This window comes from Mytilus trossulus, chromosome 5, assembly GCF_036588685.1.
Source record: "Mytilus trossulus isolate FHL-02 chromosome 5, PNRI_Mtr1.1.1.hap1, whole genome shotgun sequence".
NCBI classification, from domain to species: domain Eukaryota; kingdom Metazoa; phylum Mollusca; class Bivalvia; order Mytilida; family Mytilidae; genus Mytilus; species Mytilus trossulus.
Genome location: NC_086377.1, coordinates 2,777,005 through 2,799,474, shown reverse-complemented (window position 1 = coordinate 2,799,474; position 22,470 = coordinate 2,777,005). Strand labels below are relative to the sequence as shown.

At 32.4% G+C, this 22,470-nt stretch overlaps 1 protein-coding gene across 2 annotated transcripts; it reads left to right on the top strand.

Annotated features, from left to right (window-relative positions):
- Positions 1-21,741, top strand: LOC134718453 (uncharacterized). 2 transcript variants are annotated; one of them, XM_063580973.1, is made up of 4 exons: positions 1-89; positions 16,669-16,818; positions 17,788-17,989; positions 19,109-21,741. In XM_063580973.1, the coding sequence occupies exons 2-4, from the start codon at positions 16,776-16,778 to the stop codon at positions 19,197-19,199; spliced, it is 336 nt and encodes a 111-aa protein (XP_063437043.1). In that variant the 5' UTR covers positions 1-89; positions 16,669-16,775; the 3' UTR covers positions 19,200-21,741. The 2 variants fall into 2 exon arrangements, with proteins under 2 accessions (XP_063437043.1, XP_063437044.1); XM_063580974.1 differs by lacking the exon at positions 1-89 and adding an exon at positions 145-320.
- Positions 21,742-22,470: the final 729 nt, after the last annotated feature.

The following is a 22,470-nucleotide window of genomic DNA, read 5'->3' as shown; positions in this document are numbered from 1 at the left end:
GTGAAATTTTTACCTGTTCACATACCTAACAATCTGCCTAGTGCTTCAATCTGCCGGTCTACATAAATACAGACGAAAGCAAGAAAAAGGTATTTTTGTATCATAAATATTTAAAAAAAGGTATAGGGACCACAACAGGTCTTTAAATGGTCAAGAAAAAGCATAGGTGGTTCTTAGCGGTCTTGCTAAGTGTTCACATAAATAATTTCCAGCTACAGAAGTTGCACTAAAAGTGTAAAAAAAGGGGGGTTGTTATCATCTGTAAAGTATTGTGTAAACACAGCAGTCGAGCAGACATTAAAATGAGATAAATAATTTTGGTCATAAAAATTACAGTAATTTGTAAAGATCAGCTGTTTATATATCGAAATTTACTCTTGGTACTGAACCTAATTGGAAAAGTTTATAACTGTATTTTTTATCCGATGGTCCAGATTGTTTACCAAACTCAAATCATAGTTTTATACCTACATAAGATACCTTTTTAGCCCACCATATTTTGGTGCACTTTCAAAACTGATACAATCATCAATCCTGCATGATTTGGGGCAATATTTAAAACAATTAAAAAGTTATATAGAAAACTATTTGTGTCCTCATCATTTTTTACCTGATACAAGTCTGACTCCCAATGATATGGCGTACGGAAAGGGTCAAAAGTAAAAAGAGCAGCATAAGCTATATATTATAGCTTATGCTGCTTTGTAGCATAAGCTATATTTTGTAGCATAAGCTATATTTTATAGCTTATGCTGCTTTGTAGCATAAGCTATATTTGACGTACCAAAAGGGTCAATATATATTTGTGTGGTTATGCTGCAATTTAATCGCATATGCTATATTACAAACACTGACTATGCTATATTTTTAAATTGTAGCATATGCTGTACTATTTCAAACACATCAATAAAGGGTCAAAACTCGAAAGTAGCATAGGCTATATAATTTATTTTGATCGGACTGTATATATCTCACTGTTGGAAGGCGTGTTTAAAGAATCTAGTAAATTGTCATCACTTAAGTCTCCGCCCTTTTTTATCAATACTTCTAGAAATGGAATGTATAATACGCTCATTTGAAAACAAAAACACAACTTTTTTAATGATCAAGTCGGAGTTTATTGAACAAAAAAATCTTCTTTTTATATATTATTACATTTTATATATACTACATATTTTTTTGCCTATATTTATGGAACGCCACGACTGCCTTATGTTAATAATCAGCATTATACGCAGTGTTCACAGCATTATATGAAGTGATCACAGCATTATATGTAGTGCTCACAACATTATATGAAGTGATCACAGCATTATATGCAGTGCTCACAGCATTATATGCAGTGTTCACAGCATTATATGCAGTGTTCACAACATTATATGAAGTGCTCACAACATTATATTAAGTGCTCACAACATTATATTAAGTGCTCACAACATTATATTAAGTGTTCACAACATTATACGTTTTTTATTGTATGATGAGATTGATGTATGATGAGATTTATGAATGATGAGATCATTCGGTAAACTTCGTTTTTTAGCGGAAATTACCGAATCCAGAATTGGTAAATTACGGTAATGCCCAGCAAACAAATTTAAAAAGTTATTAAAATCATGTTATCATAAGGTAGCATACAATATTTAAAACTGATTGAAATAAGTAAGGAAAAGATGAAACTGAGAGGTGAATGATTGAAGTAGTTCTGTTCGTCGTAAGAAATACGAATTGCAAAATGTAAGTTAAATAATTAAAAGTTTATTTAATGAAATATCGTAGGAAAATTTGTATGATATATTCTCGAGTTCATTTCCTACTGAAGAAATTTAGCAAGGTGCCACTTTATAGTCCGTACTCAGTTTTAAAAAGCTTAATTGCCTTTTAAATAAAACAGTAAGCTTTCTATAACACATAGGTGCCATATTACGCTAGCTTATATATGTCATGATAGAGTCATTTTTGGCATCAATTTTCAGAATTTGGCATTTTTACATGAATAAGTATCTAACAGATATGGAAAATGCAGTTTAAAGCATTTCACTGTAGGTGTTAAACATAACTTTACATCAATTATTCCATTTTTTTGCAAGCTTTTTAGCACGGCAAGTACTAAGATTGTCTTCTAAATATGATCAGCAGTCTTATATAGAAATTTAAACTTTCATAGAAAAATTTACCCTTTCAAGACCCTGTTTAACATTTTCATTTAAAGTTATCATCTCTTATGAAAATTGAGTTTGTGGGGATGAATAAAACGTTTACTACGTTTGTTCGTCAGTTTGCACGGTACATATATATATATATATATAAAAGTGGTATGCTTGCCAATGAAACAACTTTCCATGCACAAGAGACAAAATGACATCACAGAAATTTTAAACAGCTAAACGGCCACAGTACGACCTTCAACAATGAGGAAAGCCCATACCGGATAGTCAGCTATAGAAGGCCCCGAAATGATAAACGAAAAATATTCCTAATTTATGTACAAACAAACGATCGAAAAACTAACATGTATACATATAACACATTAATTAACAAACGACAACCACTGATATAAAGGCTCCTCCTGACTTGGGACGGCCACATATATGCAAAATGTGGCGGGTTTTAACATGTTAGCGGGATGTTGGTATCCTCCCTCTAACGTGGGACAGTGGCGTAACAGAACAACATAAGAACGAACTATGAAAATCAGTTGTAAAAGGCTTGTTAGTTTTCTCGTTTGAATTGTTTTACATGGTCGTATCGGGGCCTTTTATAGCTGACTATGCGGTATGGGCTTTGTTCATTGTTGAAGGCCGTACGGTGACCTATAGTTGTTAATGTTTGTGTCATTTTGGTATTTTGTGGATAGTTGTCTCATTGGCAATCATACCACATCTTCTTTTTTATATTAACTCATTAGATGGGTACAAATATAAATACATATGATCTAACAAGAAAATAGAGTGAACGTGCATGTGGGCGGGTACTTGTATATCCCAACAATAAAAAGACACTATAAGTACTGATCTGAGAGTATATATAACTAATATAGTACCATGCTGTTGATTAAAAATAACATCACTCCAGACCCTTTTGTTTTCCACATAATTAATATTGCCAATAATTAAGAAGTTCCGGGTCGAATCGATACCAATAATATATTCACCTGTTAACTATTACATTATCTGTACGTTCCGCATCTGACAGGAGTACCACGAAACGCTGTATATAAGATTTTGCTATATACACGGGTCGTAATCACAGGGTTGAAACTACTTAATTCAATCATTGTCACATTGTTCCCGATTGTAGTAATTTAATCAGTATGACTTTCTAAGATGGCAATACGAATAATAAAAATCTGGACTTAAAATAAGGCGTATAGGTACAGCATGTACAGTTTTCAATTTGTTAGACATAAAACAGCGAATCAAAGATTCAATTTTATTCATAACTCATAAAGGACAAAACTGTTGATTAAAAAATACTCCTTTCCAGAGACTTTTGTTTTCCAAACAAAATCAATAATACCAATATTAAATTGACAAGTTCCAGGTCGACGGGTTCAAACAGAAAGATGTTAAAAGCAGAGAAAACTTCATCTTATAATCGGCATGACTTTATCAGATGACAATACCAATACTAAAATAAGGCTTACGCATAGTTATATTCTTTAATTCAGTCACAGACCCGCGATATCACGGATGTGTTCTAGTAAATATATATACATATTAAGTTGTGAATATGGTGAAACTAATCCTCAAAATAAGTTTAAAATGCCCTGCATGGTGTGGAATAAACTTGGGTTAAATTGATCATACTTCTGAATTTACTTATTTCAATCCGTTTTAAATATTGGATACTGCCTTAATGATAACATATATAATAATAACTGTTTAAATTTGTTTGCTGGGCATTAATTTACCGTAATTTACCAATTATGTTTTCGGTAATTTCCGCTAAAAAACGAAGTTTACCGAATGATCTCATCATTCATAAATCTCATCATACATCAATCTCATCATACAACAAAAAACGTATAATGTTGTGAACACTTAATATAATGTTGTGAGCACTTAATATAATGTTGTGAGCACTTAATATAATGTTGTGAGCACTTCATATAATGTTGTGAACACTGCATATAATGCTGTGAGCACTGCATATAATGCTGTGATCACTTCATATAATGTTGTGAGCACTACATATAATGCTGTGATCACTTCATATAATGCTATGAACACTGCGTATAATGCTGATTATTAACATAAGGCAGTCGTGGCGTTCCATAATATATATATTAGTGGATTTTATAAAACTGGCTTCGGGTAATTTTAAAACAAGGTGATTGGAAATTTGGTACACATGAACAATATCTTATATCATCTCTATCTCAGGTGATGTATTAATTATGTACCCAGCAGAGCCTTCTCACTAACAAAAATTGACATGAACGTCCCTGCCGTGGCAATTACGTACCTTCAGTATCACTTGGTAAATTCAGATTAATAAGTCTAAGTATAGTACTGAATGCTTCTTGTAAATAATTTCATAGCCTCGAGTTGCACATGTATTAGCGTTGACCACGCTTCTTTACAGAAAGAAACATTCAATTCTTGAATAAAATTTTCAAAACCTGATAATAAAATTATCAAGACATTGTCCAAATAATCCTTTCAAACTTTTGGCTAAGGCCGAAACACGAACAGATATGCCAGTGACACAAAAAGTACGTACATGTATGCAGCAGGAGAATTTGATTTAGCTTTAAAGTGGGACTGAGTTCATAATTTTATGAATCATTTTTTTATAGTTTAACAGATATTCACTGGCTATAGTACTGCTCTTAATAAGCTACCGGTATTAATAAGAATATTTTGGTGACTAGTCTTCAGCTGCCGACGCCGAGTTCTTAATTTGAACAAGAAATATAAAAAAAAAAGTTTTAACGGGGATATTCCTTAATTCTAGAAAAAAATGTAACCAGCTAGGAAACTTAATTTCTATGTTGAAATGATACCAAATTCTACGTTCTATCATACATAATTCTATAGTTCTTGGAAATATTCAGAGCTCTCTGTAACATCCATAGACAAACAAAGAACACACACAAAAAAAAACAGAACAGAGAGAACTATTTCCTTGAAAATCGGCACAAGCAATAAAACAGAATATCAGCTTTAGAGCGAGAGAAAGAGTCATAATTCTATATTACACAATTTTGAAGTTTTTAGTCGGACAGAATCTAGAAACATTGGGAAAAAATAATGCATCTCATAAGTGAAAAAGTTCGTGTATGTTTTGTTATAATAAAACACCCATGCAACCACGCATCTCATATCGCATGATAAGATCAGACCAGAGGCAGATTTAGGTGGGGGGGCTTTTGGGGAAACATGGTTGCTTATATAGGGAATCACTTAGGCGTGATTGGAGCGGGCCCTCTCTTAGGCAGTCAGTGGGCCCCCACTTATGAAAATTTCTGGATTCTCCACTGCCGACACTACTTTAGTGTTTCGACAGTTGAGCTTGGGATGGTCATTTTAAGATGAAGTATTTGAACATAATCAAATATGAAAGTTATTCATGTATATATTGATACATTTATTTTTTATTTCTTCTTCAATAAATCTAGTTGGTATGACAGATCTGCCATCCTCAGGGGTCCAACTGTCAATTTCATGTCAGTAAAGTCTTTAACTTAATCTACTAAGCATATCTCAAACACTCTTGTGTTTGCTATACGCAACAACTGGTGTTGTGTTGAATATTTGTACACAATCTTCGTCAAACTGTAATAAATGCCCTTGTTTCATAATACGTTTCTTTATTTTACGTATATATGGATTATATTTAGTTGAAACTAATGGAATATTTTTCTTTTTCTTTTGTTGTAGTAATTCAGTACGACCAATTGATAAAACATTAGTAATACTATCATTTATTTCCACGTCATCATAAACCCCTATCTAATAATTTCACTTTGAAATTAGTTAGATTGTTTATTTAATTTGTTATGGTCACTTGGTTTCTAATTTGACGTATTGCTTCACCTTTAATAAATTCTCTGAATACATGCTGTGAGTGACAGCTATATCTGTGCAGAAACAGATAAAAATTGGTTTCTTTAAATGTATTTCAAGGTCAAGCATGCCATGTGTTGTAAATAGTTGACCTTTTATTACATCAACATCTAAGAACAACATTTTATCAATTAAGATTTCATAGGTGAAACGAATATATAATTTCATTTAGATATGCAGATCTGATTAACTTTCATAACTTTGCTACTGAAAAAATGTTAACAAAACAAATGATTAACTACGCAAAAATTACTCCAAATACAGTACTTGTCTGTACTTCTACAAGGAGGGTTAACATTTAAGATCATTTTAAAAGAGAGGCAAGCGGTACCAAAGGAACAATCAAATTCAATGGTCGAAAACAAACCGATAAAGCTATGGTGAAAAACGAAAACCGATGAGAAGACAAACAGCTTAGCAGCCAACATATAACAGCATACAAAACAATAAACTCAGTAACACGAAAACTGGAATGATCTCAGATCCACCTGAAAGAATTGAGATCCTGCATTTTGGCCACGAAGGATTTTTTTTAAATATGAAAGTAATTGTGCAATCACAATCATTTTTAATTCGTTTTATGGGTTATTTCTTTTTGAGAGTGCGTATTTTCATTAGGTCCAGAATTATTTGTAGGACAAGATGTTAATGTTTTAACACAGGGAGAAAAATTCGCACCCTGTGGCGGGCTACATCTATCCTTTTAGACAGCAACCATTTGATTTTCGCGGGGGGGGGGGGGGGGGGGAGCTATGGATTTTTTTCTGGACAATCTATTTTTTTGGCGACAAGTCGAAAACAGTATTTTTCTTTCAATTTTAGCATTACATATAGTGGCAGCTGATGGGGAAACAAACAATTTCTTTCTCAGGATCAAAAAGTCAAATGATTTTTATTTGATCTCTTGATGGATATATGTAAACAGGTTGAGAAAAGGTATCACTCCAAGGGATTGAAATTTCAACTTTTGATCAAATTTTGCGGAAATGTGTGACACCTTTACACCACTTTTAAAAAACATATAGGTTGATGCCATGAAGACGTCAAAAAAACATTATAGCTTTAACCTTTCAACTTCTGGATATCAAATCTTTACAAAATACTGATTGCACACATATACAAATATATGACACAAACAGTAGGCTTAATTTGTAAGAAAGGAAAGAAAAGGAGCTGGTAAAATGATACGTATTTTTTTCCTAACAAGTACCAATCTAGGGACAAATCTAATTCAAGAAAAGAGTAACGAAAACTACCATAACATATCACCTTCCTACTCTTCTTAATAAACTCTTTTAATAAACATTTTGGGTCTTCTTTGTTGAACTCCTGCAAGTCTTTCATTTTGCCCATACAGCTGTCGTCGTGTCAACCTCTATCTCACCACCTAGATTCATTAGCGCACATTGCTGTCGACTTTTTAATATAGTTGTTTCTTATGATGGTCAAATGATCTGTATACTTTTATTGTGAAACGTTTTGATTTACGGCACTTTGTAATCAAAACAGGGGGGTGTTTTTTTTTCACATGTCGCACTGTATCTCAAAAACGATTCTTGATTATGGCTTAAAACTTTGAACACTTCTTAGTTATATTAATCTTAATATCTGTATACTTTTTGGTGATGATTCAAAATTTCATTTTTGAGTTATTGAGTATTTTGTAAAAAAAGGGGAGTTTTTTTTTACATGTCGCGCCATATCTCAAAATCGATTTATGTTTTTTTAAACAGGAAATAGTAATTATATTTCCTGCATGAGCCTCGCCGACTCTTCAGCTATGAAACACTTGTTCAGGTCAATATGCAGAAACCATATCGGCAAAGGCGAATCCAGGGGGGGGGGGGGGGGGAATTTGCGCCCCCTTTTCGATGGAAAAATTATGTTGATTAAATAGAATATCACTGAATCATGACTGGAGGCCCCCTTTTATGTCAGTCAGCGCTACACCCACCCCCTTTATGAAAAGTTCTGGATCCGCCACTGACCTCACAAGATTTCTTGCTTAATCGAAAATGAATCTTAAATTGGTATCGTCTCTGAATAGTAATAAGTAACCTTTTTCTACTGTTTTTGTTGTCCAAGAAAAACAATATCTGCTGAGCATTTTCCATATGAATGGTAGTGAGTAATGCCATGACATTGAGTTCCATCTGAGTCATATTTATCATTAAAATTAATTTTAATAGCCTTTGCTGTCGTTGATTGTGTGCCATTTTAATAGCCACAGATGATAAAAATCGTTTGGAATTGCGTTGCAAACCATAGGTGCCAACATGTTCTAAAGCAAAACCTATAGGTAGTCCGTGGGTTGTTTACGTTTTAACCAAGTTTTACTTATTTTCTGTCTATATGTTACCTATAGGTAGATGTCCAATCACACCCCAGGTGTTAATGAAATTGACAACTTCGTGCAATGTGAAAGGCACTCGAAGGGAATTTTCGGTTAACAAAAAAAGAAAATGTCTTTTTAATCATTAGAGAAACAGATTCTTACATAGTTACTCGTGGATTATCGGATTTATCCAATCTCGATAGTTAAATTATAAAATTATAAAAATTGAAAATTTAGCTATCTCGATTGGATAAATCCGATAATCCACTGGTATCAATGTAAGAACCTATATTTACATGTAATATATATATATATGTTCCGGACCATATGAGTATTTGGACCATACGCGTATGGTCATGACCATATGCGTATACTCATATAGTCCGACCATACGCGTATGGTCCGACCGTACGCGTATGGTCGGACCATATGAGTATAATACTCGTTTGGTTATTAACGGGCCGGACCATATGAGTATTTGGACCATATAGGTATATATATTTTTTTCAAATTACATTACAAATGTTTCAATTATACAAAAACTTTATCTAAAAAAACAGTGATGGTTTAAAACATGACATTTTTTTTAATTTTATAATCCAAAAAACTACGTAAAAATTTAATATTGATGCCATAGTTAGTTTTCATCGCTAGTTACATTCGTGCATTGTGTTTGCGAGTGAAAAACAAGCCTTTTTTTGCAGCTGCGTTCAGTGATACCGAGGTCTTTTGCAATTCTGATGTCTACGGGATTTTTAAGAAGCTCTAGATCTCAAATATCGTAAAATGACTGCAATACACCATCTTCACAACACAACTTAAATAAACTAAAAGTATGCTACTTTCCGGTGACTTCTTATGTAACAGTTCATTAAGAAATTTTTTGAATTTAATTTTTTAGTCGACATATTGCCATTTACTCGTAATAACAAATCGGTAATGACCATCGGTATAAAATGTGTTTACTTTCAATTTGACAATTAAGTAAAATTAACTATGTGAAACATTTTATTTTTATTTAGCTTATCTTTTTATGATAATAATTATAATGATAAAATTACCTATATGAAAGCATATTTTGAATGAACGGTCATACCATATGAAGAGTTTAGAAGTATTAAAAGTAAACTGTAACAGAGTGTTAATTACCCCGACCATATGAGTATATACCCATATGGTCATGACCATACGCGTATGGTCCAAATACTCATATGGTCCGGAACATATATATACACTTATGTTGTATAAAAAAATAATTTCGAGGAGGTAGATTCAAAGCAAAACTAGAAAAAAGAGTACACATGATGAAGAAAAAGCTACAAAAATAGACGAAAATCGTGAATGAAGTATATGGATACCGTCACTGAGTATGATCATTTATACAGCATAGTATAGTAATGTTCAAAGTAAGACAATAAGATATCTTTTAGACCCTTTGATAAATATAATTATAGACATTTTTTAAATGTTGCAGTTTTCTTCAACTATTAAAGTCCCCCCCCCCCCCCCCCCCCCCTTTGCTCGGATTAATCATACTAGACTTCGTGAACTTTGCCGTTTCCCGTGTACTCTAGTATTTAATTTTTACGCGAAAATTCTTTACTTATAAAAATTCTTTTTCGCTTGAATTTTCTGATTATCAATTCATGTGATTCGCTATGGTGGAGTTGACCAGTGCGTCGAAAAAACGTCGCTCAGTCATTTTGATATTCATATCTTTGCAATAATTGCTTAGGCTGAGGATGACAATTATGACACATTCAAAGCGACATAGGATTGAGCAAGAACGTATTGACATCTATTTCACTATTCCACCAAACAGAAAGTAATACTATATAGACTAGCTATCATGAAAAAAGCTCCACGGCAAATTTATTTAACTTCGAAAACATGTTTAACCCTAAACGCCCCAGCCTATTTTAAAATAGCATAGCTGAATAATGATCTACAGTCAGTATAAGCTCTAGATATATTTTAAGTCTAAGGTACGAACCATTTAATTTGATGATGAGACAATCTGAGATATTTTAGAGAAAAAAATGACTCTGATTTTTGCTTTAAAATTTCCAACAGAATTATTTAGCAGTAAATGAACATGATGAATAAAAACGGGCACAATTTTTTGTGGCAGGGGTTTGCCGCGATGATGTGTGACCGGACTGTCTGTTTCACCGAACTGATATATTTTTTAAATACTTGTTTCAAGACCAGACTGCAAACTATCTGCTGTGTGTGGCTTTTATGTCCCAATTTGTCGACCGTCATTCATAAATTCGTTGTCATTTCAGACGCATTCGTAGCTTTCGGTTGATTAGGAAACCCTCACTTCTCTTAAATTTGGATAAAAATTGCCAATTTTTCTTTTTTAACTGGTGTTGGTCGTATTGTAAGTTTTATTGAATAGCCCGGCGTATGTCTTGTTTACAACAAGAAATATGTGAGGTTATGATAAGTTAACGTATAACAAAACCTGCGAGAATTTTCAATGTCTATTTTTTACTGACAAGTTCCACATCAAAAGTTATCAGTACATAGCTTTGGATCCATACTATCATTTTAAGATAGGCAATTAATAGGGAGAAAACATCATCGAAAATGTCCAACCCTTATACTTTACAGCAACTACAAAGTAAACACGCCCCACTCCAGGAACCGTTATAAAGGTGAATATTACACATGTTTTATGTTTTTATCCCCAAAAAAGGTCTCAAAATTTGTTCGCCTCGCTCCGTTCGGCGAACTTAAAAAAACTTGCCCCCCCCCCCTTTTCCAAAATCCTGGATCCGCCCCTGTATGCATTTTAAACTTCTACTTTCCCAATAAATCTGGCCAAGTGATTCGATATATATTTGTAATATTTTCAACTTGTTCGTTCCTTTTTTGAATCAGAAGAAAGAGTTAGACCCCGTTCACAATAGCATTTTATTTAATCGATCTAATTTGAATCGATCTAAATAAAACCAAGTAGAGTTCACATTATCCTTAATCATAACGATCTCTATCGGTCTAATCTGAACCACTGCGTTCACACTACAATTAAAAACGCTTTGATCTGACCTTTTTACCTGTCAAACTGTAAGCATTGTGTATAAATAGAAATGATTTGTGAAATTCATGTAATACACCGATATACATACTTGAAAGAAAGTAAAAGTTATTGTTCTCTTGAATCACAAGTTAAATTTTGATACCGGTGTTATTGTAGTTTTTTTTATTTTGAAAAAAAGAACTGTAGCAACAAAGCTTCAACACGACGAAATACTGCGGTTCCTGAAAAGAGAAAAAATCAACATAAAAAATGAAGATTCATATTTCTCGAATCTATGCTACGGCGAAGACAACATGTTTTCAGTTTGTTTTAAAAGCCTGTTAAAAGAGAAATAAGGTTTAAACAACGAACTTCTGAGACAGTTTTGCCGCTGTAGATGCGCATACGTTATTTTCGATTCAATCGTACTAGTTTAAACCGATCTTTGCGTTCACATTTAAAGAAAGATCGGTTTACTTTAGATCGATTCAAACTAAACTACCTCTTTTGGTGTTTTACTTTAGACCGATTGAAGATCGGTTCACAGCGTTCACATTGGCCCTTAAACCGATCTTAAATGAATCGGTCTAGTTTAAATCGATAAAAATTTCATAGTGTGAACGGGGTCTTACTTCTAAGTGATTAGGAATATAGTTGAGAATAGTCGCACAATTTCATCATGAATCAAAATGATCATAATCGCCTTAAGTTTCAAAATGCTTACATTTTCCAACTTTCTTTCATTGTCTTAGTTTTTATTCAAAGATTTTTGAAGTATCAATATTGTAACCAACTAGACTAAGTGTTTGCATTACACCAAAATAATGGCACAGTCAGGAACCTTATTTTCAGTGGTTTTCGCTTGTTGATGAGGTTCATAAGTGTTTCTAGTTTCCTTTTTTATATGGGTAAGACCGTTAGTTTTCCTCACGGTTTGAATGAGTTTGCTGTTTGGTGTGAGCCAAGGCTACGTATTGAAGGCCGTACTTTGACATATATTAAATATGTCAAAATTAAATTTACAAATTGTGACTTGGATGGAGAGTTATCTCATTTGCACACAAAACACTATTTAAGATTACCAATTGCCTTAATTACAGGGTCATAAGACGAAAATAAAGGGAAACTTGAACAGGTACAATAGACAAACGGAAAAGTGGGGACATATATTTAATAGAGTAGTCCGATGTCGGTAATCTGCATCTTTTCTGACTGCTTGGCCCTGATGCATGTATACATTTTTTGTTGATAATCAATTTGACAATATAATTATAAAAAATTGTGGTATGATTGCCAGTTAGACAACTCTCCAAAATAGACCACAATGACACAGAAATTAACAACTATGGGTCACCGTAAACATGTCTTACTATGGCATAACATTTTTATGGCAGTGACAATATACAGCTACATTCAGTTTGATGAATCGATGTTACCACTGTGCTACCATCTTGTTGTTCTAATTCACAATTCTTTCCTCCTTTACAACAGCTAAGAGAGAACTGAGGAATGTTGAAAATCAGTTTACCAATTATCATGGTCAATTTGTATCGATTTAAAACTGTCTGAACATCGGAAGATAATGTCTATTCTTTACAGGTGAATTTGTCACTATAAATTCTTCGAAAATGCTGACATATACTAACATTAAATATCGATCACGAATTCTTTGGCAATTACAAAAAATATATGTCTCCTTTTCGTTATATACTATTAAAAATACCAAATTTGTACATATTTTTATAAAACGTATTGTTCTTTTGTAATGCCATATTTTTTCGATACAATTTGACATTGAATCTAGCTGAGTATTTGCATAATTATTTATATTGAACTTTCAAAATTATGCATCCTTGGTGTCTGCCCATAAAGTGAGAACAATACCTTTTCTTCGGATTTCTTATGATTAGTTTTGAAAAAAATTAAAAGTCCCTATTGAATTTCACCCTAATAATGTTAGAACTAGATTTGATTATTCACTTCCTCCCAGGCCGGGCTGTATAATGTATATCGAGTCTGAAATGAAGACTGGCAAAACTTTTTTTGGGACATATTAGCAAATCGGTAACATAATTTTGCGAAAAAAATGGGCAATATACATCCCATTTTAGCGAAATAAGAAAACACGTAGCTCAAATTACGGAAATTGCGTCGTATTCCTTTTATTATTTGTTTATATTGTAAGGATACAAAGTGAATGTGTTCATAAAACTTGTTTTTTTTTGTTTCAACTACTTTTATTTATATCTAGTAATAAATGACTTCGAACAGTTTAATATTTCATCGTTTCTTGAAAATTCTTATATACATGTACTCGAACTGAATAATCGCCTACTATACTAAACCTTATAACGAACACATATTTCGCTGATCTGTGCTATAATACAGACATGTAAACATATTTCTGATGATTGAATTCAGTATAAAATGAACAGTACATCAATCTCATACTTGTATTTTTCATCATACAATAGACAATTTATAACTAGTGCTTGCTGTATGGTGTGAATTTTATTAATTTTGTAAAGTCTCACAGCGACTTTAAGACGTTCAAATGCATTGTTTTTCGTACCCGTATCTTTATCCTGGTTGTTTGCCTGAATTTTAATATCCTTCATCCAGCTTTAAATATTATGGGGTACCAAAAAAAAAGAAGAAAGATTAAAGTGCCATATCAATCTAAATGTCGAACTATTTTTTATGGTTTTACTTCTTCAAATAAATTTAGGAATCGATTGCCAAAAAACCATTTCAAAATTCTGTGTATTTAAAATGATGAGAATTTCATTATGACAAAAAAGGTAATTAGTCGTGTATTGTGATGTCCACACTTGAATGAAATAAGTTTCTTATTTTCAATCAATCTCAAAATATTTTAAAGATTCTTGTACAACACAGTTTGACCTTCGATGTCTCAGATTTTCCCTATTGCATTTCATTCTCTCACAAACATCAAATATCAAAAGTTTAATTACACATTGTATTTTCAATATGGATGTTATACCTTTTAGTACATAAAATAATAATTATGCATGTGTACATTAAAAATGATCAGTTGGTCAGTTTAGATGACCTTCATGGGGGATTTCTAGAACTATAATTGTATAGTACAATGACAATATTGGGTTTTACTCCAAGTATATTTTTATTTCTATTTTTGCAGTTTGAAAATGAAATGTTTAATTCTTTTAATAAGGATTCATATCTGTTACAGTATCCTCAAAGAAGTTCTAGTATAAACCTCAGCAATATTAATTGTTCACAGAAGTAACAAAAACTGACGAAAATTAAATTATGATAAAATGTAGTTGCCTTTGTATTGTGCTACCTTAAATTTCATGTAAATATTCCGAATTTATCATTGACTCTCTGAACTCGACTATCAATTAATTAAATCATAATGCTCTTCAACTTTCACACACCCTTAACAAAATGTGGTTCTGTTGGCGTTATCCTAATTTGTGAAAAGTCTTCAAAGTTGAAGAGTGATTGACAGTAAATATATAATAGAATCATTTGTGATTGACAGTAACCCCACCTTATATCCATATGGCACAATACAGATTATGCTACATTTACTTTTGACCCTTTCAGGACTGTTATTACTTAAATGTAAATAATGTACATGTTTCAATAATTATAGCGTAATCTGTATTTCCTTTTGAACCTAATGGTACGTCAATGGGACGCTTAAGCTGCATATGCTGTTTATTACAGCATAGGCTGCATTTAATATAGCATAGGCTGCATTTAATATAGCATATGCTGTATTAATTACAGCATATGCTATATAGTATAGCCTAAGCGACATTAATTACAGCATAGGGTACATAAATTATAGCTTAAGCTGTAATTTATATAGCATATGCTATATTAACTGTAGCGTATGCGAAATAATTTACTTTTGACCCTTTCCGTACGCCATACAATGACGGTCTATACTAATATTAAAAGCTTCCACAGTTTTTGGTGAAATAACTTCAACTGGAAGGTTATTCCAATCATTAATAAAACGTTGTTAATCGAAAAGAAGTTAAATTTTTTACATAAATAAGGCCGTTAGTTTTCTCGTTTGAATTGTTTTACATTGTCTTATCAGGGCCTTTTATAGCTGACTCTATGCGGTATGGGCTTTGCTCATTGTTGAAGGCCATACGGTGACCTATAATTGTTAATGTTTGTGTCATTTTGGTCTTTTTTGGATAGTTGTCTCATTGGCAATCATACCACATCTTTTTTATATGTTATACATCTAGGTTTTGCTAATTTCCATATTAACAATGACAATGTCTTTGATAAGGTTGAAAATCAGTGAGATTCATTAATTTCTTAAAGAGTTATGCCCCTTTGAAATATTAATTATATGGAATATATCTCTAATGTACACAGATTTTTATGAAATTTATATTACTGGTTTTCATCATCAATGTCTTTTGACAAGTATATAAAACAGTGCTGATGAATTATTCTTTTAAAAGAGGAAGGTCTCTTGGAAATATGGACATATTATATTTATAAGCTTTCTTATGTGTACAATATTACTGATTACTCAAATAATACAAGCCCTTTCCGTATCTGATTTTCTTCCACACGAGGGCTTGTACTCCTGAGGATCATTGGCCGTGTCGCCTGCTCTCTGTGAGAGAGAGCCAATCGGGGGTGATCAGGATGAGACTGTGCAACTGTCTTGTAATTGATTTACCAAGCACATGTGTTCAATAAACACACATTCGATAAAAATTAATAAACATCAATTAACATCAGTTTACATCATTTAACATCAATTAACATCCGGAACTCCTCCTTCTTCAGCTGCTAACTTAAATCAAAATTCCCATATTGCATAGCGGTGTAAATTTTCCGGTTGACAGTCTTTATCGAGGAAGACGTTCAGGCGTTAATGTAGCCTTCGTAGATCAGCCGAATATAACGACTGAATTATTCCAGTTATCATAGTTATATGGACATATTATATATATAAGTTTTCTTATGTGTAAAATATTTTGGATAAACTTTACAATCTATATCTATATTTTATAACTTCTACCAATCTAGGCACACCTCCAGAGTCTCTTTGTAAATATATTAGTTTAAGTAAAGTAAAGTCACATTTGTTTAATTAGGATAAAGCCAAGGCAGTCCACAGTTTTTTTAAAAGCTCAAACTTGTATAAAATTATGTTACTTTTTTTAAAGGTTGATTTTATGTAGAGAATTATCATGATTATTTTACAGATATTAGAGAACAAGCAAGTAGTTATTTTAAAGAATGAATCTAGAACATTGAATTTCCTGTCTTGGAAGGAGAAGAAATATAAAGATGGGATAAGACTGATGTAACTATGGACAGTATTGATCCAGTCACCAATATCACAGATATTACAGGTTTATATATGTTCTGTTTTATGCCCCCAAAAATTATTTTTCTTCTGAAATATAAGAATTTGGGCGTTGCAGCAACCTGGATTTGGTTTCTATGATATATCAATTAAGAAATAACAATAATTAGATATAGGAAGATGTGGTGTGAGTGCCAATGAGACAATTCTCCATCCAAATAACAATTTAAAAAAAAGTAAACTATTAAAGGTCAATGTATGGCCTTCAACACTGAGCCTTGGCTCACACTGAACAACAAGCTATAAAGGGCCCCTAAATTACTAGTGTAAAACCATTCAAACGGGAAAACCAACTATCTATTCATTATTATAAGTAAAACTATACATTTAAAATCAGTCATACATCGTCTTAAGTATAGGCATAGTAAGCTTTTTAAGGATATTTGGTCATGTTGGGAATCTATCTACTTTTTGCATTTGTATAAATTAACAAAAAACAGACTAGATTTTCTTGCTGCATTGAAGACCCATCGGTGGCCTTTGACTGTTACCGTATAGCGGGTTATTTTCGCGGGTGTAAAATTTCGCGATTTTCATTGAATAAGGTATACGACATTTGTTGGCGGTTATTATTTTGGCGGATTCAACATTTTTAACATTACCTATGCATGTACACTTTTAAATTGGCGGAATTTATTTTGGCGATTTTGTTCTTTCCGCGAAAATAAGCGAAAATTTACACCCCGCGAAAATAACCCGCTATACGGTATATGTTCTATGGTCAGGTTGTTGTCTCTTTGAAATATTTCTCATTTCCATTCTCAATTTTTATTGCCAGGTGAAACTTTACTGTTTATTATAAAGATAAAGAAAAACTGTCTTAATTTATTTAATATAGAAATGAAAGACCCCCATTGTGCATAAAACTTATTTCACAACTTAATTTGTATCAGACTGGCACTGGATTAGAAAAAAAAACCATTAATTTTTGCATTTTCTTTTAATTTTATTTTAGAAGCAACAGCTTCAGCATATAATACCAGTATTACAACGCCATTCTGGAAACACCATGACGATGATGATTCCTCTGGTCACGGAATTAAAGACCATACAGTTTTTGTATCGTTGGTTGTCATGGGGATTATTGTGCCAGCCATCTTTATTTTCATATTTACAATGATTTGCATTAAACATAGGAAAACCAAGCAGACAAGAAGGTGAGATACTATATATAAGAAGATGTGGTATGAGTGCCAATGAGACAACTCTTCATCCAAGTCACAATAGATATAAGAAGATGTGGTATGAGTGCCAATGAGACAACTCTCCATCCAAGTAAGAAGATGTGGTATGAGTGCCAATGAGACAACTCTCCATCCAAGTAAGAAGATGGGGTATGAGTGCCAATGAGACAACTCTCCATCAAAGAGATATAGGAAGATGTGGTATGAGTGTCAATGAGACAACTCTCCATCCAATAGATATAAGAAGATGTGGTATGAGTGCCAATGAGACAAGTGGTAAAACATTTTCTGGAACAGCCTAACAGAAAAATATGAAGAGCTGTCTACAATTGATAAACGTCATAAGGAAGCTAACTTTTGATTTTTATTGAGGGGATAGGATGAAATTGTTAAGAAGGCAGAAGGAGTTTTGAGTAAAAAAAGGGTAGGATGAGCAACTTGGCAAACAGAAAAGAACAGATGACAATTTATGGGGAAAAAATCAGGATAAACTAATTAAAAAAATGCAAGACCAAAGAGAGTGAAAAAAGCAGGACAGACATTACAACTAAAAAAACGCAGGACAATATTTTTCATTGATTAGAGTCTCAGGAATTTGTTAGTACTTATAGTATACACCACACTGAAAGTAATTAAGTGCCAATCTTTGTAAGAATCAGGCAATTTATGTAAAAGTCAAAACATGATTAGAAAAAACCCACCAAGCTAATCATGCTATTTAATACTTACCATCATCCTGAGTTAAAAATTAGTAGTCTTTCGTTTGTGTGTGTCTGGTAATATCAAATAACTTGGTTAGAAAATTGGTTAGAATGATAGCAAATTACAGAGTTATCTCCCCTTATTTGTTAATTTCTAATGCATTTCATCCAAATTGTATCTTCCATTACCAGAACAGAAAACGGAAATGAATGTTATTTTTGTGCATAACTACATATTATCAACTTAAATCAATGTCAAATTGGGTGGTTTTTTTTGGTCATGTTTTCACCTCTTCCTGAATTTTAGGCAGACTGGCACTTAATATAATTTATGTCGTTTATCATATTTATAGATCATCAAAAGTAATATATAAACTTCATTTCTTTTTAGATCAACCATGTTATTGAGAAACGGCCCTGACATTCCCATGGATGATATTCCTCTGTCAATCAGAACAAATCTAGAAAATGGCCGACTCTAAATCATGTATACAGCAGACATCTTGAGAGAGACAGATTAAGGACTATGAATGTCAGAAAACATTTAAAATGTTTTGCTTTTAAAACCTGGTTGTACTATTTTTAGGATGTGATTTTTATTTTATTTTTTTATAATTTTTAGTCTAGTCTACATATATATATTTATGCAATACTTGTATTTGTCAAAAAGTAGCTTTTACAGCTTTCTTTTTTTAAGCCATTCTAAATCTTAAATTTTGACATTTTTCAAAATATTAGGCTAAAGGTCTTCTAACATTTTGAAGAATGAGTGTTATTTCTAGAATTTCGTAGAGAAAATTGTTTTTTACAACTTTTAATCAATTGAATTAGACATGTTTGGTCTTTTATATAATAAACCTTTTGAAGAAGTTTAGATTTGTTGTCTGATTTTTCTAGTGAAAATCTTTTTGAAAGTTTTATATTTGTTGTTGTCCGATTTTTCTCATGATTTTTTTTTTAAAACGTCATTTAGTCAAACGAATGGGGCATTTTTTCCCAACGTATCCGCTTAATAACTACAACAAGTCTTATACCTATTATAGCACTGAATGTAAAAAATTGCTTTAATTTATCAGTGGGAATTAAAATTAAATATTGTGTTGTATAAAACTCTGGTTGTAGTTGAGTCAATTACAATTCTGGACAAAGGAAGATAACTCCAATTTTTAAAGATGACTTTAACAATGACATCATTTATATTTTTAGAACAGATATTAGATTCCTGCACCTTGCAAAAGTTATGTAATTGTCTTGACAATTGTTACATCATTTTTTTACTTAAATATCTGAGTATATATTACATTGATAAATTACTGGAAATGTTCATGGATAGGATGTATAGAATGTTATGATCAATGCACTATATTTAGATATCAAGTCAGTACCATAGGGTTCTGATTGCATTATGTGAAACTATGTTACTGAGCCTAGCTATAGATACTGTAAATTCAGAAATTCATGTGTAATTTGAATTCGATTCGCATTAACTAATTCGAATTAGTTTAATTTGCATTCGAAATGTTTCACGTCCTAACGTCAATTCTAATTTGAATTGGAATGCACGTCAAATCCACTGAACTGTCCTAAGGACGTTAACCTTTTATTCGGACTAACAAAAATGTATTTCAGGTGCAAATTAGTTATTTCGAATAAGCCAAATAGAATCAATTCGAATTAAAAAAGAAGAGTGTGTGAAAGAGATAAGCAAATTCGATTCAAATTAAAGTTATGTGTGAACGAGGCAACAGTTCATTTCTTTTTGCAATTTGAGAGGAACAAACAATATGTGAGATTAGTTATTGCCATTCCAAAACCATATGTATGCAGATGAATGTATAAAATTTCAGAATTTAAGTGCTTATAATTGCCATACTCAGTCAGTACCATTATTGGCAATGATAATAGCCTCACTTTCATTTCTGAATGTACAGTTGTAGAAATGTACTTTAATAAGGGTACCTATTGTAATAAAACAAAACATTTTTTTTTGTAGTATTGTATTAATTGGTGCTAGCAAATGTAACAAATGTTTAAAGTAATTTATAGTCAGGGTCCATGGTATTCAGATGTGTTTTTAATTATTTTCGTTAATCTTTAGATTTAAAGCTGAAATTGGATTATTGATGTTTCGATATGCTTTTTTGTATGTTAACAACATATTGATCAGAAGTCAATGTTGGGTTTAAAAGTGCCTTGTGTATTTATTGTGGGTCTCATTGGGGTCTAAGCGTGAGGCGGGATTGCCAATTTTTCGTAATCGTGAAAGTAAAATTATTATGTCGTGAAAACGAGAAATGAGGTCTTGCAGGACCTGGGAAATAACAGATAAATGAGAATTGCTTACGTACAAAGTGTAACCGGGATACAGGAATCTGACAAAACAGTAAGCGGGGTCCGGGATCGGAACCCCCCAATGAGACCCCCTTTATGAATCTTGTTATTGTTGATATGCTTTCTCAAAGGTTATATTAACATCCTCAACATTGCTTCATCTCAAAGGCTCCCCATAGAGTTTATTATGTGATTAAAATATATCAAGATTATTTGCAAATCTAGTACTTCATTTTTGTCACAATAAAATTTCCAGTCAGTTCCTCATTTCTTCAAGGCATTTTTTTGTGCTTGATAGGCTTATTTACATTCCCTATATTTGACTGTAACATTTGAATTATTAGTATCTCATACTAATAGCCCCTTCTCTCACTTTCCTAATTAATTTTCCTCTGAGTTCAGTATTTTTGTGATTTTACTTTTTTCTCAAGGAAGATTTCCCCCAGCATTTAATACCCTACATTGCAATAATATTTTGTAATAATATTTGAATATAAATTCTTATGATTTTAATCAAAAGGGTTGCGCTAGTATTTATTTCTCATAAGCCTTTTTTAATTTATAATAATTAATAGAATGAATATACATGTACGCATATTTTGTAACTGTGCCTTTTGTTTTATTTCTAAGTGCCTTCTACATAATATTTGTAATTGTTATACATGTATAAAAGAATAAATACTTTTGTTATGATGCAGTTTTGTTAAGTTAAATGCCACAGCATAGACACTGAATAAAAATTCCTAAACTTTTTTATGCCCACACCTACGACAGAAGAGGGGCATAATGTTTTCTTGTTTGTGGGTTAGTTCATTTGTTCGTCCATTCTTCTGTCCATTTATTCGTCCAACTATCTGTCCCGCTTCAGGTTAAAGTTTTTGGTCAAAGCAGTTTTTGATTAAGTTGAAGTTCAATCAACTTGAAACTTAGTACACATGTTCCATATATGATCTTTCTAATTTTAATGCCAAATTAGAGTTTTTACCCCGATTTTGTTGAGGAGGCATCATAAACCAAGAACATCAAATCAAAAGACCCTAGATCTTTATTATACCCCTGCTTTAAAAAAGGGGGGGTATACAGTTTTACCTCTGTCTGTCCGTCTGTCAGTCCGTCCGTCCGTCCGTCCGTCCCATGAATATTTTTCGTCGCATTTTTCTCAGGAACTACAATACAAGGATTTCTGAAATTTGGTTTCAGGGTTTATTCAAGTCAGCTATACTGTGTGATGTGTTTTCAGATTCATCACTCGACAACTTCCTGTTTACCAAGCACTTGCATATTTTTACACTATTAATATTATCTACTTGCGGCGGGGGTATCATCAGTGAGCAGTAGCTCGCAGTTTCACTTGTTATACATGGTTAATGAGGTATATTAATATATGCATAATTCAAAATATGCCAATATATATCAGGCATA

Coding starts and splice junctions, on each gene's coding strand:
- LOC134718453 (XM_063580973.1), top strand. CDS start 16,776: ATGGACAGTATTGATCCAGTCACCAATATCACAGATATTACAG. Junction 16,819..17,787: donor CAATATCACAGATATTACAG/GTTTATATATGT, acceptor ATTTTATTTTAG/AAGCAACAGCTTCAGCATAT. Junction 17,990..19,108: donor AAAACCAAGCAGACAAGAAG/GTGAGATACTAT, acceptor ATTTCTTTTTAG/ATCAACCATGTTATTGAGAA.